General features: G+C 42.4%; 1 protein-coding gene across 1 annotated transcript in view; it reads right to left on the bottom strand.

Annotated features, from left to right (window-relative positions):
* Positions 1–22,408, bottom strand: part of RHOBTB3 (Rho related BTB domain containing 3) — a 31,025-nt gene extending 8,617 nt beyond the window's left edge. Inside the window, exons 1-8 of the mRNA XM_037374343.1 lie at positions 22,152–22,408; positions 21,717–21,933; positions 12,756–12,948; positions 10,274–10,425; positions 8,276–8,387; positions 7,101–7,469; positions 4,800–4,912; positions 3,132–3,243 (exon numbers count right to left, since the gene is read on the bottom strand). Coding sequence (XP_037230240.1) covers positions 3,132–3,243; positions 4,800–4,912; positions 7,101–7,469; positions 8,276–8,387; positions 10,274–10,425; positions 12,756–12,948; positions 21,717–21,933; positions 22,152–22,153 — 1,270 coding nt within the window. The 5' untranslated portion in view covers positions 22,154–22,408. The remainder of the gene's footprint in view (positions 1–3,131; positions 3,244–4,799; positions 4,913–7,100; positions 7,470–8,275; positions 8,388–10,273; positions 10,426–12,755; positions 12,949–21,716; positions 21,934–22,151) is intronic.
* Between the last annotated feature and the right edge of the window lie 234 nt (positions 22,409–22,642).

Genomic DNA, 22,642 nt, shown 5'->3' with positions numbered 1-22,642 from the left:
TTCACTTAAAGTGAACATTAAAGTATTTAAAATTAACAATATCATATAGAGGACTAATAACACACTCACTTTATACCTGTCCAGATGTTTGCATCTGCCTAGCAGCCAGCAGCAAATAGAAAAAAAACCCAAATTTATTATGACAACCTGATCCCAATACCAGGTGCTGCAAATCGGGCAAACCTTTATCTGTCAGAAACAGGCTTTCAATGAGCAAAAAATCTGACACCACTGGTTACACCATTTACACTAACTGAACCTCTGGCCATCACACAAACATGCAGTGCTGTGAATTATTAAGCAAGTGAGAAATCTGTGTTCATCAGTAATCCCATCGGTAATGAATGTGTGTTCTAGAAGTCAAATTTTCACATAACCACACAAAGCAGAGAAAGGCAAATTATCCCGGATGAAATGTCATTAAATCCATTAAGTACGAATTTAACCAGATTAAGTATTTTGCCTAAGTCAATTTCCTGATGGTTGTCTTACAAAAAAAAATGCCGACAAATTTTTCAAAAAAAATTCCCATTCTGTAATATTTACAAGTGAAGTTACTTTACTACAGCATTTGGAAGACCTACAAAGGTTAAGAGCCAGGGTGGTAGAGGTCTTATGGTCTCTTAACAAAAATGTTGGCAGCCTGAGCTGCCAGCCATGACACCCAGACAGCTGCAAAACCCAGCTGAACTCGACAGTCCTGCCGGCGAGAAAGTGCCAAACAAGTGCCGGGCAGGACAGCCACCAAAACCAGAATAAGAGGTTACAGTCAGGTGCAAATGTTTCAATGAAAAGTATAATAAACAGATCAACAACACATGCCAGATAAATACACTGGAAATACCTACACAGAAGTCACTGCGATCCTGAACTGTTAATTTCCTCCTTAACCACAAGCCCTGCCATCTAGCTAATTCCTTGAAGGCGTCTGGCACTCTTTCATTTTTGTTCTATTTCTATGCACCTGTGCTTCCACTTGCAAAATGACAAAGCTACATGCAAAATGTGTATATTTCTGTGTAAGGAGAACACGTGACAATGGTATTAATATTCATGCATGCGACATGAGCAATACAGTACGCAGACATATGTAAGATACGCATGTGGTTTTGTACACACATGCAATTGGATATTTACCAGCAGATTAGGAGGCTCAGTCACGCTATGAGCCTTTACACATGCATAATGGGGTCCCAATTTCAATGGCTCCCAAGTACTTTTGTAAGCTAGAAAGCTCAAGCAAACCCTAATATTCAAGGGATTAGTTGAAGACTTAAAAATGCATTTGCCTGATCAAGACTAAAGCCTTCAGTTTCTTTTAGTAATTATTCAATTTTAATAAATTATTCTGGTCCATGAATTAGAGAAAAAGGCTTGGAAGATTTACCAAGCATTAAAGTGTTAGGAAAAACAGTTCACATTTTAGTACTGAATAAGCACACTTTTAAAAAGTACTTGTCAACCCATTGGGCAGTATTTTTTTTTCTGTAAATTATATAGTGGTGGTGTAGTTTCACCAGCTTCCCAAAAAGCCTCTCTCAGGGGTGGCACACTGAGACGAATTGTTCATGTCACTAAACTCAACATCAGTATTTTACTCTCATTTTCAAAGGTCTTTTTGTTTTTTTCTGCATATTAAACAGAACATCTAGAAAGAATCTGCTTGTCCTCATGTGCTTATGTTTGAGGGAGTAATCCTTCATATTTGGCTCTGAGATTTAAAGCTGAAAATAATTAAACAATTGTCTAATCCTAAAAGACCATTTCTGCATGAAGGGTGGGTGTGAACAAATCAAGAAAATCATTAGCATTTAAAAACCATCTCATTCTTATTCTCACAAAAGCATGCAACATTTTCCCCCCCCCCCCTTTATTTTTAAGGGCGAATGCCTTTAATTTCCAGAAAAAAATCAATCATGATGCTGCAGCATATCGGTGCACCCAAGCATATTCTTTGCAGACAAAATGGGACCAGAAGATGGTTTCAGCGGCGCGGCTCCTGCCCACACCTTTGCTGAGGCACCTCTGTGAGCAGACCTGTGTAATGCCACCAACCGCCCTCCTACCTCCACATCCTGCTACAGACAACTCAGCACAGACAGCCGGTCTCTGCTCCCAACCAACTTCTTAATCCTGGCCACAAAGAGGACTAGGTAACTGCCACCATCTCAAGAGGCTTTTCTTTTAAGTGTTTCTTCTCACCCTCATAGGGTGAGAACAGGCAGGTCCACGCTAGGCACCTGCAAGGCTGGAGGTTGCTTTTGTAAGGAATCACCTATCATACCGAAGTCGCAGAGACCTGCGATACAGGAACCTGAAGAAGGAGCATCTGGAAGGGCGGTGGCACACAGCTGGTGGTGGTGGCACCTAGATTAGCAAGTCATCAGAACCCCAGCACACCCACGTGCATTTCTAGGGGTGCCCACACTGGGGGAAGAAGGGCAGTGAATAAAGCCTAAGGAGGCACAAGAGTGGGACATAAATCCCTGTCAGCTTCTGGAGGGTAAAGAAAGGCACATCCACAGCCAGCGTCAGCCTGAGAGGGACAAAGGGGAGGTGGTCAGGCGTCAGTAACCAGTATCTCTTGAGCTTTCACTGAGGGCAATGAGTATAAACGTGGTCACTGCAGTCCATGCCTGGCCAAGGTTTGATGCTGGGCAGAGCCCTCTGGTATGTCCTGATGCTTGTGCAAGTGGGAACGTAAGCGAGATAGATCAGTTTTAAAATACAGTAACTGCCCCCTGTGATGCAACCCCTGGTTTAGCCTTGCTACCTTGGTGCTATGCCATCGCAGAAGCCTTTCCAGCAGCACATCCCTCATTTTGCTAAGCCTCCGAGGGGTGCGTGTAAATCAGAGAGGCACAAAGCCTGCCCTGACAGGGGAGGGGGATTCACACAGGCTCAGCCCCAACAAACCACGTTGAGACTGGACACTTGCTGTAAAGCATCCATACGGACAAAGGTCAGTTCTAAGCAAAAACTGCTTTCCATAGTGATAGCAAAGCATATATGTGTTTTCTTAGCATTGATGCAACAGAAACACAGTCACCTCCATTTCCCACTCTCCTGCAGAGAGGATAAATGCTGGAGGTGCAGCAGTGCCCATGTCAACAGCAGCAGAGGCACCATACCTTGTATTTTGAAGATTACATCAGCTAGGACAGGCGTGTTAAAGAACAGCCTGAGAGAAGTATTATACAGCCGTTTTATCTGTTGAGATCTGCAGTCCTTTACAGTGTTTAGCTGCAAAATAAATTATTAATAAAACACTGTCACATAGAGCTGCCCACAGAATAAAAGATGACAAGATATCATTTATATGGGGAAACTAAACAACAGCCTTTTGCTTTCTGCCTTATGTCCTTCTGCTAATGCTGCTCAGCCTGCCTCCTACAGTCAGACCCCAGCTCTTGCCTCTGTACCCTCTTGTACCCTCTGCCCTGTGACAAAGTTCCCCCATCCAGAACCTCCTGGTAGGTTTGACTGCATCACAAATTTTCTGGATTCCAAACTTCTTCATAGGTGCCCTGCTCAGACCCAAGGCTGCAGTAACACAAGGTCTGAGGGCCCTGGGAGGAGCACTGATGGGACACACATCCACCTGCCGGTGCAACACTGCACAGAGAGAGTTAAAATTTGCATGTTTCTTGATATTGCGCCTGATATTGCCTCCACAGAGGCAGAGGAAGCTCACAGGCTGAAGCACAGACTTCTTTTACAATAATCTGGACACGTTGTACTTCCACCTAGTTTTCAATTTTGTTTTTCTTACTTAAGAAATGTAATCTAAAGCTACCAAAAGGAAAAACATCAAAATCACATCACTAGATTGTGCTACATGAAATTCAGATGCAGTTGAATTTATGGTTTAAAATCTTACCTAAGCCATTAATTAAGACTTAATTTTATCATGAAAAATCGCAATTAATTTCTATGCCTTTAAAGAAAAAATTTTAAATGTGAGAGTACCACAAAGGCATAAAACAAACCTAAAACCAACAACAGCAACAACAATTGAGGCTTATTATCTTAAAAGTTTTCAGGACTTTCTAAGTCCAACCTTATGAATGTTTTAGCTGTGGACCCTTAGGGCTGGCAAACCTGCAATCAAATGATCAGAAGCTTAAAATAGCTAAGTAACTTTTTTTTATTTATATTATGTTATCTCAAGACAGCCTGAGATGATTTCCATTTAAACTGACATAGATACTTTGTGCAAGTTCTATAGCATCAGGGAATGTATAAGCCCTACCTCCAAATGGCTGTTAAAACTAATTCTATATTGTAACTTTTTATTAACATAATAATGTGACATACATTTTTATTAACAACATAATGTGACATTTTACTGCAAAGTCATCGGCTGAATTAAATATATTAAATTAAAGACAGCTCTCCACAGTATGGCTTTTATGACAGAAACTACCTCTCCTCATCTACTGCAGAAGCATAACTTTTGGCACACCTTGAGGAAATCAAAGCTTTCCTGGGAAGCCTCTATTACATGAGAATTAGCAACATGTAATCATATTGCTAATGCAACGTGAAACGCTGTGGAGTAATCCTTTTAGGTTATCTACTCATGTAGCTTTTTACCGGTTACATTAATTCTGCAGAGGAATCAGCACTTGTACACACCTGTGAACAACCCACCGATAAAGCAGTAAAAGCTGTGTAAGCCAAGGTGAGTTACATTAAAGTTTAAATCAAAGACTGACAGGGAAACTTCGCCTACAAAACCATTTCCCAAGAACTCGAGTAACTAACACTAACAGTTACCCCAAAAGAGTTAGATGTACCTTCCCTGGAATTTTCAGGATACATTTAACTTTCTCAAGCACATGTTCAGTTTTTTCCAGATCCTTCAGCTTCTTTTTTATATCCTCTTCCAATCGGTCCCACTGGAAAGCACCTGTCATGAGACCAGGTAAAGTCAGATTACAAACCCACAAGCCACAGGCCTTAGCAAGCAGAGAAAAGATGACATCCATGGCAAAGAGGTCCTGAAGAAACTATTTTTTTCACATATATCATGCAGAACTTTGTGCTTCAGAAGGGCAAAGTGCAATTCTTCCAGAGTAAAATGCACATGGTAGTTTCACAAGATGGCAATCAAGTACAGAAAAACTAGGGCATCTCCCTTGCTTTCAACACCAATTTCTGAGTTCCTCCCGGTTCAATCACTACATATTGCAACTGAACATTCAGAAAAAAAAAAACATCATCCTGTTTCAATATTTATGGGAGTAGTTTAGCTTCTGCTCACATTGCTGGTTGGCTTGCTTCGTAGCTGTCTGAACCAGAAAAGGTTCACACACAGTTACGTTCTGAGTATTGGTAGCTAAAAAAATCAGAAAGTTTGCAGTGGGATTTCTTTTTTTTCTTGTTTTCAGAGTGAAAGACATGATATTCTCACAGGTCTCTCAATAACTCCCTTGGAAAAATGAAAAATGTTGACTGGTGTTAAAACAAAAGACAGTTTATCTTTATACACTTTGCTGGAGTAAGTCTCAAAGACAACATGGGGCTTTTTGGTAATTTCCAGCTCCGATCCCCATGGCCACGCAGCACGGGAGAGGCAGAGACGGATAAAGCTCAGGGTAAAGCACAAGTCAGCATGGCACTGAAGGCACTCTGCCTTTTCAGAAACCTAAAGCTAAAGCATCTTTAGCTTTATCAACTCCTGTATAGATATCATATAGGCTGTACATGTTTATATTCTCATGGGCATGATGTCATGGTGCTGAAAAGCTGAACACAATGACAATCACAATCCGATCTCTTCTCAGCCCATGCCTCAAGTGTCTGAAAGACCTGGTCACCTCTGAAAGGCACCAAACGCTGCAATGGGTTTTTGCAGTGCCCTCCGTGTCGGGAGCTGTGACTTACTGCAGGGTTTTGCCCACAGCTGTACACCACCTCTTCGGCTGACATAAACAAAAGTAAAAAGTAAAATCAGTGCACAAAAGGCAGCTGACCAAAGCTGTAATTGGTAACAGATGAAGATACTGCACTTACCTATCACCTGCTGACACTCCAGGTTCAATCCCCTATTCATGTCACCAATTGGAAAAAAAACAAACCCATTCACACTGAAAAACTTCTGCATCTGTTCTTTGTGCCTGACACTGGTTTGGAAAGAACAGGAAGGATTGTTTTCAATGCACAGACTCTAAAAGCTGAAAGAGTGTCCCTTGTGTCTTCACAAGCCAGTGTTCATGTCTCAGCTACTGAGGCAGAAATCCTTTTTCACATGTCAGGCAGGTATCAGTATACAGACATTGACTAAGCTTCTTTATAGATGTAGCTCTAACATTATAATGATTTGGGGCTTTTTAATTTATTACAGTGAAAATCAGAATACATCATTAAAACCCTACTAATTATTTCAACAAATAAAAAAATACATATTCTTACATACTGTAAGCTTGCAAAGTATTTTATAAAGAACAAATGGGTATCACCTGATACCAGTTCAAGACAAAAAAAATCTCTTTCACCTGAGGATTCCTAAGCAGCATTTGAAAAGTTGGAAAAATAAAAGTGCCATTTTAATAGACAACTGTCGTTAGGTGGGTGAGGTCCCTGCCTGCACTGAACTGACAGCAAAACTCATGCAGCATATCAGAGCCCCCTGCACTCCAACCAGGTACCGCCGTTTTCTCTTCAGCAGCACCATACCCAGAAGAGGAATCACCTGAGCTTTCTTAAGTAACCCTGCACGCTCATCAATGTGTTTAGAACTGTTTTAAATATTTTAAAAGCCTGGTATCTGAAACTGTCTCAAACTCTAGGGGTTTTTTGGCAAAGATTTTGAATGTTACTGATGTTAGCTTACTGGCTTTGTTCAGTAAAATGTTGGGATTAATTCATGTTTATTAGATCTGGAACGACAACTAGTTTATTTTTTACTAAATCTAGGCGAAGGGCTTTCTTCATATTTGTTTGTAATTAATGACAAGGGGTAAAATACACATAGCGACATGGCAGAATGTCATCTCCCAACAGCAAAGGCACAGTCCTTAGGGTGATGCATGTACTCCTTCACGAGACATCAGCAGCACGAGAAATGAGTAGCCAGACCCATTCCCGGCGGGTACCTGAATAAATGAAGTGGAGGACGTCTGGGAGACACGAGCAGAAGACAGGGTCCTTCACCACCACCCTGACGGGTGGGACGCAGGGTGGGACACCATGGGGGGCTGGGGGGGGGGCAGCCCCCACCTCCACCGCGAAGAGGCTCTGTGCCATCTGCACGATGGAGGTGTCGCAGATGTCGGCGGGGGTTTTCACCTCGAAAAGCAGCATGAAGAGGTGGCTGACGGAGCAGAGGATGATCTTGTGAGCCTCCACCACCGTGCTGAGATCCTCAGGGTAAAACGCCACGTCCGCGCACTGGCAGCAGCACAGCAGGTTGTGCAGGTCTGCGTTGTAGTGCGAGGCTTCGCCCTTTAAGATTGGCATTTTTTCTGCAAAAGACAGTGAGTAAATAACTGTAAAGTTGAAGCGAGTGTTAACCACTGGACAACTCTATCCCCAGAAGGACAATTTTTGAAAGGACTTGACAAGAAAATTTCTTGTATGCCATTTGAATATGTTAAGCAAGATATGCTAAAAATGGAAATACTTAGTACTGTGAAATAAGAAATATAAGAAATGCTTAGTTGAGTAAAGAGTGTCTACCCTTCTAGGGTAGACCTCATTAGGCATTATGTTTGAAAGAAACCTTGTCTGTGATTCCCAAACCTGAGGGATCTGGGTGAATTTCTAAAACACGTGAGAAGAGACAGCTACATATTGAGAGGCAGTTACTTGTCAATAATTATTTCTCTGACTGAATGCATCAGATGCTCAGAAATCATGTGCAGGGGCATACATGTCTCCCATGTATGTCACTGCAAACAAAAATATTGCTTGATGATATTGCAGAATAATAAAGCATAGTGTAGTTACTTTCTTTTATAATTTGTCTGTAAAGATTTTCCGTAAAGCTTTTATTAATTCACATTTGCATTATTTTATCAAGTGCATCAGAAACCCACTCCTACTATTTTTGCCTAAAATAAATTAGAAGTCCATTGCAATGTTACATATTACTATACATTTCTCCCCAAATTAATTAAACCATCCTTTAAAGACAATGCAACTAAAGCAACACAACCAGAATAGCTGATGATAGCTAGCACAGCTCACAGTAATGATCACAAAATGTTAATTGTGCAAACAACATGACACACATAATGAACGATACTAGAAACCGGACATCAGCAAGCACCTGGCTGTTCAAGCTGAGGTGGTTGAACTCGCTGGCACTTCTGCGCCTTTTTCCTTTTCTTCATTTTTGCAGATGACTTCTGATTCAAACTTTGGATCATAAAATATTCCAGCTAAAATAGGAAATGCATTTTTTAAAAATCCTAGTTATTTAAGAACAACCTAGACATCAGACTAAGGAGAATCGATGGGTACTGCAAATAGGACCGAAGCTACTGCCACTGTGAACAAGAGAGACCCAGCGCTCCTTTACCAGGAGAAGGTACCACATTTCGGTGGAATTAACACAATTTAAAAGACTATTTATTCAAAAGATGGTAATTAATTCTCCATCTGTGTAATCTTCCAAGAAATGACATTCAATCTACAATTTCCATAGATGCTAATTACAAATTACAGAGTAGAATAAGGCTTAATGGATAATGATCAGGTGCAGGTGATGGAAATAACAAAGCCTTATACCAGCTGTTCAGCTTGCAGCTAACCGCCACCATCATGCAGTGCTGCCTTGTCCCCTGAAAAAGCCACATTGCCATGTGACCTTTGTGGGCAAGGTTTGCTTCACCGGGACAGACTACAAGGATCATCACTGCAACAAAAAAAGTCTCTGAGGGGAAATGACCTCTTTTACAGGAACAAAGAGGCATAAAGGATGGTTCAGTTTCAGTTCATGCGTGTCTTTAAATGCTTTTATCACCCGAGTTAATGTAGCACGTATAGTGCTTGCTAAAAACTAGAAAAACACTCTGGCTAGACCACGTGTTGAGTTGGTTCCTTGCTTTTCATTGGGAATGAAAGGATCTGATAAAAACAGGCTAACTGTTGTGCCAGAGATTCCAAGTTACTACCAATTCCCACGGAAAATACACCATATGGATACACCACTATACTGTCTGGTCTTTACTGCTGTAAAGACCGTGTGAAACTATTGTGCCAAAAGAACTGCATTTTTTTGTTCAAACCCAAATGCCACTGGGAAAGTAACCATAAGTTTCAAAAAAAAAAAAAAAAAAATAGTCTGAGCTTAAAATACCTTATAAAACTGAAAATTAAATAACCCTGTGAAACAATTTTGTGGAGAAGACAAATAAATCTGGAAGACTGTATGGAGAAACTGCTCAGTGTACTTCCTTCTCTTCAGAGGAGTGGGAAAAGAGCAAGCTCATTAGCAGTGGGATATTTTAACAAGACTCTTAGCTTCTGCCTTGTTCAGCTTCACTGCTGCTGACCCCAGGCTCAGCTCACGATTGCACACTGTGTCATGACTGTGTACTGAACAACCACATAACTATGCTAAAAAAATAAGGCAATTCAATTGTCTCACTTTACAAGTAGAGCAGTTGTGAGTGTTTGAGCAATCAGAATTTAAAATAACACCATATTATGGAATAATTCAGGTTGGAAGGGGCACGTGTAAGTCACCCACTCAGGGCACCTCCTCAAAACAGGACTTGCCTTCAATGTGGGATGGGGCTGCCGAATGCCTTGTCCAACTGGGTTTTGATTACCCTACCCTAGCAAGATAGAAGGACAGGAACAGGAGGGGCAAAATTATTGCAGTGTGTAGTATGGCTTTCCTACACTGGTTAAAATCAGAGCAACCTTGGTACTGCCAATTCAGCTAGCATCATGGAATCATGGAATCACAGACTGGTTTGGCTTGGAAGGGGCCTCAAAGACCATCTAGTTCCTCCCTACCCCGCCATAGGCACGGCCCCCTCCCCCCAGCCCAGGCTGCTCCCAGCCCCGTCCAGCCTGGCCTTGAGCGCTGCCAGGGATGGGGCACCCACAGCTGCTCTGGGCAGCCTGGGCCAGCGCCTCGCCGCCCTCATTGGAAATAATTTCTTCCTTGTATCTAACCTAAGTTTCGCATCGGTGGGATTTTGCCCTCGGTGGGAGGGTTCGTGATGTGCCTCCACTCACTCTCCAAAGCCCTGACATCAGTTGTGCACCTCCCGTGCGTGCCACCCTGCTTTCAGCCCAGTGGTTTCTCACTCACCACTCCTCCAAAGTACTTCTGTATGTAGAAGTCATTAAGGGTGTGCAGCTCGAGGTAAGTGGCTCCCAGTTCCTTGGCAAGCTGAACTCCCTCGGAGGTGGTGACACAGCTCCTCCTGTCCAACGTGCACAGGGGGCAGGTGCAAGGTACTCCTGGGATAAAAAGTGATGCAAAAAAGGCCATTTCTGTCAAATAATCCAGAAAGATTAGCTTCTGAAATAATTCTAAACATGCATTATTTAGAAAAGTACTAAGAGGGAAATGGAAACATAGCAATTTTCTATTAAGATATCTCTATAATTACTGCAAAAAACTCCCAACTTCTTAGTAATGAATTCAAAATATTAGCTACTATACAAAGCTCAGCGTCATTTACATTTGGTATTCCCAAGGTGGGAAAGTCAAGCAGGACTTCCAGAAGCCAGGTTTGGCTTGGGGCCTCCGTATCCTTGTATGCACAGGTGTTGTGCTAGCCTGCAGGTGTTACCATTCATTAATGTCACCCTTAAAGATTTAATTCTTGTGGCCTATCCATGCAGGAAGCATGCACAGTAACTAACACAAGGGAAAAAACTCCACTGTAGTCCCGGCTGTTATGAGCATGTACATGCCTCAGAATTATGACTCAATTACACATATTTTACATGATTTTTTTTCAGCCAAAATAGGTATTTTTATGACTATGCCAGTTAACTGACAAAAATCTCTTAGCCACCCTGGCTCAACTTTGCTTAATGCCAGTAAGAACCTGCTGGCTATGGATGTGCTTTCAAATGTGCCATGCATGCACTACATTAATTTCCTCTGTTCAGACCTATGGATAACATGTAATAACACCCTTTTTTTTATTATTTCTTTTGGCAGCACCATTTGCTACTACAGAGGATTAAGATCTTAGTAATTTCTATGAGCAAACTGCTGTGTTCACAAATACCTCCTAGAAACAAAAGGGTTCTGTGTGTGCACAGCAGTTTGCTCCAGCAGGTCCCAAAGCGAAACCGCAGCTGGAGAGCCTGACTTCTCCCACGGTCCAGGGAGAAAGACAGAAAAAAAAAAAAGAAAAAAAAAAGGAAAAGAAAAATGTCAGTAGTGGAGTCACTCGGATTGGTGGTATCCTCTGCTTAAATAAAAAAACTAAGAAAAGGCACTGGGAAGACAAACATTACTTTAGCAAGACTGTGCCTTCAGAATGGCACATTTCTTACCCCTGTAAATCATAGCATAAAAACACTTGATCATTATCAGTGAATTACTAAAGGGAAGAAAATAAAGATTTAATTGTTATAGAGTTCTTCAACAGTCCTTTTTAATCACTGAGCAGAAAGATATATAAGCTGGCAAAACTGAACATTACGTCCACAGAAGACACACTTCATATAGCTGAATATTTCTTGGTACATTATAAAATAAATGTCTACATCTGCATCCATCACATCCCTTACTCATAGCAGGAGCGGTACTCAGGAACACTTCTCTTAGCCAAACTCATGAAGCAAAAGATAACTTACAGGCTCAAATTTTGCATTCATTGCTTTACTGAAAAAAAATCAGGCCTCACAACTAAAAAGACCACAGGAAAATCAACAAAAGCACAACACAAAACATTTGGAAACACAGAGTGAATTTTGTATGTTTGTTATACTGTTATCTGTGGTATTCTTTCTGAACTTTATTTCCCTGATATAAACAGAGAGTAGTTACCAACGTGTACCCAAACCATCTCAGCAGTGCTGCCCTGGTCGGCTGCCGGGCACTTCCATCCACTCGGTTCTTCCTCAGTTGTGCAACAGTGATTTTCATATCAATTAAACAGCAACAACAACAAGAACTTTAAATATTCAGTGTAACATCAATTTGCATTGTTCTTACAGCAGACTACTGAGCAGCCTAACAGGGCACTGCGTGGGCACATACGCTATACCATATCTATACCATAGCTACTCTTGCCATGACCGGTCAACCTCGTTGATGCAGTAGGATGTGGCACTTTATGGTACCCGAAGAGCTGGTATGTCTGTTCATCCAAAGACATCCCAGAGATGTCCCAGACTTTTCCACCACCCTCCAGTGGCTGCAAGCTGACCGGCTCAGTTTTAGTCTCATACACTAGAGGTATTTTACACCTGAGACATGACCAGAAAGAACTCATAACCACAGGGTTCGTTTCATACACTCAGATGTACGCTGCTTAATCCAAAGCACTACATCTAATCCCCATGTGTGATGGCTCCACAAGAAGACTCATTGCAGAGGTCAAAGCAGGATAGGATGCCTTTCATCACTAGCGTTAGTTAATTAAGCATAATATTCTTGCCAATACACCAGTCTACAGAACCATAATACATGCACATATTACTGTCATCCTGACAGACTAATTGTTTCTGTTAGCAACTTGGAAAAACAATGAGCTTCTGCTGAAATTACAGCATATCTAACTCCCAAGTGAGATTATAATTATTACTACAGGCGACTGGATACATACCGTTTTTTCTTGCACCAATAGCAGAAATTATTACTGGAACTGAGCAGTGGTTCAATGCTTTTTTTATCATTGGGACATAACTGTCCTTTAGTTCTTGAAATGAAGTCTTGTCATTGACAGAGTATTTAATCACAATAATATCAGCTCCTCCAATGAGGCTGCGTGAGGTGTACCAGTCACTGTCAAATATATCCTAAACAGAAAAAACACTGATCAAAAATCTCCCGTCTATAAAGGAAAAGGTGAACTGTTCAATACTCTTAAAGCAAAACCGTACAGCTGAGCAATAAAGAGCAGAATTCATGCTTTGTAATTGCCTTCTTTGGAGAACAAGTCATTCGTTATAATAAATATATTTATTTTATGAATTCAGAAATTCTTCAGGAAGAAGAAAAAGCAGGGTTCACCTAGGAATATACTTTTTAGGAAGAAACATTACTGATTTAATTACTTCAAGGTGTTTTCATTAAGAAAAAAAGCAGCTGCAGCAGTAGAGGTTTGCAGCAATTCATACAAAACCTTTATTTATCACAACATTTTGGGGGAAGGGTTACACAGAACTATGTTATGTGCCTATGAACCTTTAAATACAAGTTTCATCACTTGAGTACAATTTTTATCTGCTTCTCAAGAGATTCCATGTAGCTTTAGCAAGTGTTAATGTCTTTAGGCTAAGGACTTTCATCACATACCTAAAATTAACTTTTCCAACTTCACACTCTTTTTGTCACTGTTCTGTGCCGTAAGTGTAAAACTTCCACTGTAAAATTATCTGGTATCCTGTTAATTTACAACTCTGCTGTATCTACATGTAATATACAGTTATTATTTCAGAATATAATGTATATTGTGTATATAATGTATGTAATTTCACAATTTCTGCTTTACCTAAAGGTAGCTCACAAATACCAATGAAAGCTATGGCTTTGTACACGTGCTTAACTGAAAACTCCCGACAGAAATCTGGAACTGGTCCAAAGAACTGGAAATCAACTCAAAAAACTAAATAGTATGACCTCTTGGAACAGAGACACCTTTTTACCAGGGCCTGTAGTGATGGGACAAGGGGCAACAGTTCTAAACTAAAAGAGGGCAGATTTTCGTTGGACTTAAGGAAGCATTTTTTACGATGAGGGCGGCGAGGCGCTGGCCCAGGCTGCCCAGAGCAGCTGTGGGTGCCCCATCCCTGGCAGGGCTCAAGGCCAGGCTGGATGGGGCTGGGAGCAGCCTGGGCTGGTGAGGGGTGTCCCTGCCTGTGGGTGGTCTTTGAGGTCCCTTCCAGCCCAAAACATCCTGTCATTCTAGATTCCATAACAGTCCTGTACAGCACAAGGTAAAGCTAGAAGAACTTGGGATCTTGAGAAAAAAAAAAAAAAAGGAAATTAGAAATGATGAAATAAAGATGTAGAAAAGAGGAGTAAATGAACACAGAAGTGATAAAAGGGCAGAACTCAAAGTTTGGGTTGGGGAGGACCAATGTGATTTTTGAAGAACAGATCACAAAAATAAAAGCATTACAGATGGCAGCCAGAGTAATATATAAAAGGTTATTAGTATCAACAAGTGAACTGGATTGCACTGTCGATGTAATTATTTTTGACCACTTCAAAATAGTCATTATTTGAAATCTGGGGTGAGGTACCTGCAATGCTCTTCAGTACAGGAGGTAGCATGAACTTGACAGAAGTGCATCAGTCCACAAATATTTGCCTGGACTGTCAGTGCACAACACACCCAATTTAGATCTTGTCTTTACAAAGAAATAAGTCAGAAAATAATCTAAAGAGCATAACAGGCATTCCCATTAATTCCTTTAATAGCTCTTCTGGTTCTAGAATAAGAAAACCAGAGGCAATTAAGAAATTATCAAGAATAGCTATTCTTTGATTCACCATGTTGACAAAGAGTTTTAAAAGCACTGCTCTGGGTATGTTTTTTCAGTCAACTCTGTTAGAGGCTGTTATAACCCCAGGCTAAGGAAAATCTCCACCAGCATTTAACAGAATCATCTAGGCTGTGTTAAGAATATCAAGTTAACACATAAACACATGTTTAGCACCTCTAGCAGTAAGACTACCAGCTACAGTGCTTTGAGACATCCAGCCAGCTGGGCATTTGCAGAGCCTGATCACACAGGCAGGCAAAACCCGAGAATTTTCAAGGGACAGCTTTACTATGTTTTAGCTGATGAAGATCTCAACAGAGAATTTTTAGTAGGCTTGTATATATTTAACATGACAAAGCTTTAAGGGAAAAATATAATACAACCCAAAAAATAATATAGAATATTTAGCTGTTCTATGCTGCTGGCAGCCAGAACGCATGCCTGTTCCCTTGGAGTCTCCTTCTATCTGCCTGTCTTCAAGCTCAGCCCAGGTTTGCATAGGCACATCTCCATGAGCTGGGTGACAAACAGCAGTATCACCAGCGAGGTTAGAGCACAGGTGCAGAAATACACAATAAATCTGCCACAGCTTGAAGTGTTAAGGATAAATAATGTTTATGGAAACTTCTTATGGAATGTAACATATTTTTTACAGGTAGTGATGTGTTTGTTTATGGAGCTAAGTCTCCAGTACATTATGACACCATTACATGTTATTTCTGTTTTGACATTTCTAAGTTTTTGGTCAGTATGAACACAGCCATGCCCAAGGACCAGCTCTGACTCTCATGCTTAGCTTCAGCATAAACCTAGTCCTGACCTACAGCAGATGACAGGTCTTCTACATATCAATGTCCTGACACCAGGCCCACCAGCCGCAGAGGACAGGACACCAGGTATCTGACACACACTCAGACACGCACTCTCCTCTGGGCCCAGCTCTCATCTTGGCTCTCCAAGGAGAGCATCATCCAGTAGAATGCCAGCTGGAAGACCCTCCATGCACTAACCTCAAGCAGTGGCAGCTCTAGTGCTCTTCTTGCTGCTGGGACTCCCAACAGAGTATGCTGAAGCAGGCTTGTGTTTGTCTGCATGCGCCTGCTTATGCATTTAAGAAAACAGTGGCTTAAGAGGTCAATATCATATAGCAAAAAAACCCTCTAGGTGGTTTCCTTTTTTTCCCCAGTGAAAACAATACTAATAAAAAAAGCAATTATATTTTGGAAAACAAAACAACAACGAAAAGAAAATGTGGCCATCACCTCGTAGGATTCCCCTGCTCTTCTTGTACTTAGCACAACTTGCCGTTATTTCCGTCTCAGCAGGTGTGAGGAACACTGGCAAAATCCTTACTGAGAACAGATGCAGAGGTGTGCGAACACACCTCTTTAACTACCAGGGGAAAGAAACACTATGGAAATGTGGTGCAGGCTGTCACAGCTTCCCAGGTTGCATGTGGCTGCACGTTGCAGCAGGTCTGGGGAGGTCTGTGCCTTCTGCCACTGCCCCGTGTCACCGCCGCGTGTCTCTATTAATCCTATCAGGAAGGATTTTTACTAAAGTTAATGACGTTCTGGTGGGGATGGACCCTACTTTCACAGGGTAAGGGCCAGCCCTGGGTACATCAAAAGTGGAAAATGCAGAATATGCCAACCCAGCATCTCACAGCGGCCAGCTCTGTTGCTGTCGTGCAGGTTCCCTATGCCCTCACATATTTAACAACCCTGAAAGCCCATTCCGGAAGATGGATGTTATGTTTAAAAACACAGAGGAGAAAAGTGTGTTTCCAGAGGTCTTGTTACAGTTACTTTCCATTCGCGTCAAGCGTAGCACAGAGTGCCGGGATTGGTGCCCTCTGCTGGGAAAATCCTCCAAAAAGACTCTGACAACAAAGGGTTACCGGCGCAAGGCATCGCTGAGACAGCGCTGGGAGCCTCCTTGGTCATCACTTTTACAAAAGCTTTCATGCAAAAACGACAGCGGGAATTTCTTCAGATGACAAATAACAGTTCAGATTCAGGAATAAACCTAATTCCAGACTCCATCTATGAAACCGATGCAGCAGCTACTCCTCTTGCCATGCTTCCTGCTGCTGGCACAGTCCATTTCCCAAGACAGCCATTGACAACAGGAAAAAGTAACTGCACAGCTAAGGTTATTATACTACGACCTTATTAATTATAATTATACTTCTGTTGCTATCCCTCTCAGGACTCATTAGAAAAAAAGCTTCATTCTTTCCTTGCTTGCCTCCATTATGTAAGTCTGATAATATATTCTTGCCATTACTAAATCATACTTCTCAAGCGTTAACATTGAGAAAAAAGCCTTCAGCGGCAATGAAGACGCGATTTTCCTACAAAATCACATGGCCCCTCACAAGGACAATACTTGCTTTGTTAAAAATAATTTATGAATGCCTTTATGGAACGGCAGTGAAATCCCTTGCACAAGTGCCCTTGCAATGCCCACACTCTCTCTAAAAGCTGCCCGTAAATGTCGCCATACCCACCTAGCCCAGCCCTTGATCTGGGGCAGCAGCGACAGTAAACATGCTTTGGGGGGACAAGGGAGCCTGGCCACCCCTGTGGACCGCTCCCCTGGGATCTCCCCAGGATTCAAGAGAGCTGCATCGGGAATATTGGAAAGTTCATCTCCCATTTACAGGACCCATTTACAGACCCGTTCTCCATCAGCAGATCCTTCTTTGCAGTGATGCTTTCCAGACCACGTACCAGACCCTTCCCTGTTTTTTCAGGGTTTCTCTGCAATTTCTGCAGGTCCACTGCAGACAAATTTTCTGGGTGTACTCTTCAAAACTTACTAGTCCCCTGAACTTAGCATAGTAACCTGCAGCACAGAAGGAAGTATTTTCCTCAGAAAGTAAGGGAATGCAGACCACAACCCTGGAATGCCACTTTTGTTTTTCACTCCAGGCTTTCCAAAAAAGCTTTAACTGCTTGCACTGATGCCCCAACACCCCGAAAAAAAAAATATATATAATTAAAAATTCTAGCATTGTCTTGTGTTGTCCTCTCATAAAGTAATTTAGTAATTAAAAAGCAAAAATAAAGATCATAGCAGGGAAAATAATTTACCAGGTTACAATCATCTGTAGTAAACTGCCATCTTCAGACAGCCAAGCTTAGAAATGAGTAAAGAAGGAAAAGCTGCCAGCTGTGGTTTTATACTGAAGCAGTAATTTGATTTGATTTCTAAAAATAATAAATAAAAGTAAAAAATGGATCAGATCCCTTTACCTTCAGACATGTTAAGGGAAGGCGAGCCTAGCTAGGATAAGGAGCACAAGGACACTGATGTCAGTGCACCTCTAGATAAAATGGGCAGTTTTTATAAACTAGGGGACAGCACAAAACTTCTGGAGGGATGGCTCCCTGGGGGAAAAAATACAAAAAACCAAACAAACAAAGAAAAACCCACCCAAAACACACACGAGCACACAAAACCCAACCCAAACAAACAAAAAAATACACACACACACAGACACACAAAACCCCCAAGCAAATAACAACAGCAAAAAAAAAAAAAGCAAAAAACCAAACCAGGTAGCTCACAGAGCAAAAAAATTAAAAAAGGACAGCAAGACCCCCAGCTCAGGACCAAAACACTCTCACATCCTTATCGTACTGCTCCAAGGGAGGAAAGAACACAAGAGGTAATGCAGCTAGGGGACACTCAAAGTGAAGTTTTCATTCTGTCATTTATTTTCCAGCATTATAATCAAATTAATCAAAATATGCATTATAGCTCCCATGCTATGCTTCATTCTGAAGCTGAGGATGACTCACTTGCCATCAGGTACTACAAATTTTGCCTGCACTTTTTCTGCAGTTTTTACTTGTACATATGCAAAAGCATAACAAAATTCAGTGTAAAGTAGCTGAAGCTGAAAACTATACAGAAGCCGATAAAATGACAACTTAGTCCCAAAGACTGTCAAAATTGATATAGAGTGCTAAATAAAGCAACCTTTTCCAAACCGAATCTTAAAATTCATCTTGCAAATTTCTTCTTGTAAGTTACCAGCTCCCAGACTGAGGTTTACCCTGAAAAAAATTAGAAAAACTGGGACATGCTAGTTCAACATGCTTTATGAGCGCACAACTCGAGCATGCATCATCAACTGATCACCTATTAAAATCACAATATTCAGTACGGATGTTAGCACACAGGTATGTTTTCCCCAGTTCCTTATATCTCCTCTCATCCTAGGTCTTAATTTTTTGTCAAAACATTTTCCAGCCACATGAATCACAAGGATGTTGGTCCACTTTGGTATCTGTCCCCTGCACATGGGAGATACCAGCATGCAGCTTTGCAAAAGCAGCACAGGACACAGTGGGCCATAGTGATATCCCCAGTGATTGACACGTGGAGACCAACATGGTTTTGGAAACGGTGACATTTTGACCCCAGATTTTGAAAAGAATGGTCCACCACTATCTCTACAACCCCATGTCATCTGCATGAATGATAACACCCCTCCCAAAGCTGGCACTTCCACCCTGCATCCTGCAACTGCCACGGGAAAGAGAGCTTCTCACAACACAGTGCTGCTGTTCTACGTGTTGGCAAACATGAATTTATCCTTGCAATTTTTTAAGCCATACAACATCAAAGAGTATAGTACCTGCACTGGAGATTAAAAGATTTACAGAGCTGCTGCGTGAAAACAGCAGTCCCAATGCAGGTTGGAAACACCATTCCCCCATGTCTGTCTGTAACATCTGATGGGCATTGCCTTGGGTGATCGTGACCAAGAAGCTTTCCTACCTACTCTGCAGTCTGGCCTTTGGTCACCTTCAGCTTATAGAACAGAACTCCCTCAGAGCAGCACAGTGCCCACCAGGCCAATGCCACCATGGTAGTGTTCACCACATGGTCCAGACCTTTCATGTTTCTCCAACCCACCAGTGCATGAGCACTTTGGCAGCTGCTGTAAAACCTTGCTGCAGCCCTTTCAAAGACAGACACAATACACAGTAAGGTGCCTTGTATCATAATATCATCAGGAAGGGTGCCACCACCGTGAAGAGTTCAACCAAAGACACTTGAGCTGTTGACCCTTCCTGCAGAACTCAAAAAGTTGAGCAGCATCCTAGGCTAACAGACAGGTGCAGCAGCACACCAGCAAACTCACCCTGTGCCACAATCTACCTCACAAAAGGATCCCCGCCATGTTCTGCTTGGCAGAACCTGTATCCACGTTGCTTTTCCAGGCAGACAGCTGCAGAAGGCAAAAAGCACTTGGGCACCCTTGAGTTTGGAGACTCACAGCTATCAGCATACTCAGTTGCCAAGTTTATGTCTAGGACTGGCTTGCCTTAATCATACAGATTTAATCTAGATGAGATACAAATCACAGGTAAAATGCAGATCTGCCTTTATATTATGCTCAGATGACAGAGGTGGAAATAACACAAGGCCCACCATACCACCCTCTCTATGTTTCAGTTACGTGCAACAAGAACCCTTTTCCATGGAGAATATGACCTGCAGTGTGAGTCAATGTTTTGAATTGTCCTGTACCATTTCCCCAGGCTACCACAGGAATAGTCCTGAAAGGATCACTGTGATGCAGCAAACTTCAAGCATCCAGACTATGGGAAAACTCCTGTTCTGCCTCACCCTAACAAGGAAGTAGCTTCACTCAGAACAAATAACCCCTTGCAGAGTCCAAAGAGTACTAAGTGAAAAACGCCAATTGTTCCTCATCATTCCCAGCAATAAATCTCCTGCCTCCTTTAGCTGAGAAAGGAAGAAACAAGAGGCCTCCGAAATGTAATGTCCCAGACAATAGCAAGCCAGTTTTTCAAGGGCAAACATTATAAGGTCTCCAGAGTTGAAGAACCTTGTTTTGTAGAAAAGCAAATGCAAATAAAACAACCTAAAACCACACAAACTGCACCTCCCATCCAGGTCCTTTCTTCACCCTTCCCCAGCTATCCTTGCTTGCCTTCCCACCTGCCCTACCAACCTCCAGTTCTCTGAAATACCCTTTGAAGTCCTACAGCCTTAATTTATATTCAGGAGCTTTTACTCATTGCTGTGCTCCAATGACTCCAGAAAAATGCATGTGCAGGTTACATGCAGCTTCAAAGAGTAAGAACAGGATCCCCCCATCCACCTGGACTGGTGTCTGTAAGCGTCCCTGACAAAAAAAGCATGAGAAATAAGAGAACAGAAGGACACCTAAACTGGAACACTTGGTTTCAAGACTGCAAACTTCTGATCATGTATTTCTGGAACTGTTAGGATTCCTGCAGATGCCCCCAAAAGTTTCCCTTGCAGGACTGCAAAATCAACCTAAGGATAGAATTATGGAGCTGAAACTGATTATTGTTTTAATTTCTAAAAGCTGCTAAGCTTAATTTTTTTTTAAGGCTACTAAGTAGTCATTAATTATGTTTTAATTTAGATTATTAGCATCACTTCTTACATAATCATTGATCTGCTCGTACTCATAACTAAGTTATCTCACTTACTAACAAAAGTGCTGACAACTTGGAACAGTGCCAAACCCCTTTGTATTTACCTTCAGATAAAGGAAATAATGGTTTGATGTGATTATTCATTACAACAGCACTAGAAATTACTCCATATACTGTATTCTGCAAAGTACAAAATCTTATAATCTGACATTTTTCAAAGCTGGAAAACTGACTCCCTTTTCATTTTTACAGAAAAGATACATACAACTTGGTTTACTGTTGATTAATATTTGGAGAGAGTGTTTATGATGCAGTGTCACAGAAAAGGTATTCTTGTTTACGTTTGGGCTACCTTCAGTAAGATTTTCACTAAACAGTTGAAAATACCACCTTCCTACAGAGCAAGTGGGCAGCAGCTTGTTCATAAGAAACTTTCCATAGCACCTTGGAGATTTTGCAGCATTTGCCTGGTTACATTTTGTATGCTTTTAATATTAGCAATAATGAAAATATAAGTAAAACCCCATAATAAAGAAAATAATTTTAAATTAGTATATATTTTCATTTTATTAAAGCAGTTTACGCTGTTATGTGTGGTTAAAAAGATTGTGACTGATCTCTTACCCAGACAGGACAGTCGTGTACCACCAGTCTGACATTTCCAAACGCGCAGGCTTGGTACTCAGTACAAACTGGGCTCCCAATGTGGCTCGCAGACAAGCTGCTGTCGATCTGGGAAATGAGAGCGCTTCTCACCAGATAGCTCCAGATCAGGCTCAGCTGCTGACTGTCCTCAGAAAACCCATCTCTTTCATTCCCAAAGGCTACAATATTAACCGACCTAAAATAAAAATAATAAAGATAAAGCTGTGTTAGCAAAGATGAAGGGCTGGGATAAGTGGCATAAGAGGAAGAAAAAAACCCAACAAAACACAAAGAACACAACAATCCCCTTAAATCAAAACTAACATATTAATCCTTCCAAATACTGTTCCCACCCCAGATTTTTAACACCACCACCACCACCACCACCCCGGTAACCAACAGCAGAACACATACATGATCTCAAATGCAGCAGCAGGATGAGAGCAAAGCAGGAGAGAAACCTGAGCACGCTGCTTGCATGACAACCCCCGTTGGCTGGGCTCTGTGTTTGCTGGTGCCCACTCAGCGTCGCCGCGGAGACCCCCGGGGCTCTGGGCACATCCCCTCGCCCGCAGCCGGGCTGGCAGGCTTGGTGCCGGCGGCGCCGGGCGATGGGCTGCGGCCGCGCACCGGGGCGGCGGCGGCAGCGGCGGCGGCGGCGGCAGCCCGCGCAGTGGCGGCGGCGGCAGCAGCCCGCGCAGTGGCGGCGGCGGCGGCGGCGGCGGCAGCCCGCGCAGTGGCGGCGGCGGCAGCAGCCCGCGCAGTGGCGGCTGCGCTCCTCAGCGGCGGCAGGTGAGGCCGGGCGCGCGGCGGGTGCCGGGCCGGGGGGTCACGGCCATCGCATCCTGACGTCACCCGGCACGAGCGGAGCGCGGCGGGCAGCGCGCGCTGACGTTGCGGCGGGG

This window comes from Falco rusticolus, chromosome Z (assembly GCF_015220075.1).
Source record: "Falco rusticolus isolate bFalRus1 chromosome Z, bFalRus1.pri, whole genome shotgun sequence".
NCBI classification, from domain to species: domain Eukaryota; kingdom Metazoa; phylum Chordata; class Aves; order Falconiformes; family Falconidae; genus Falco; species Falco rusticolus.
This window is presented reverse-complemented; position numbering and strand designations above follow the sequence as displayed.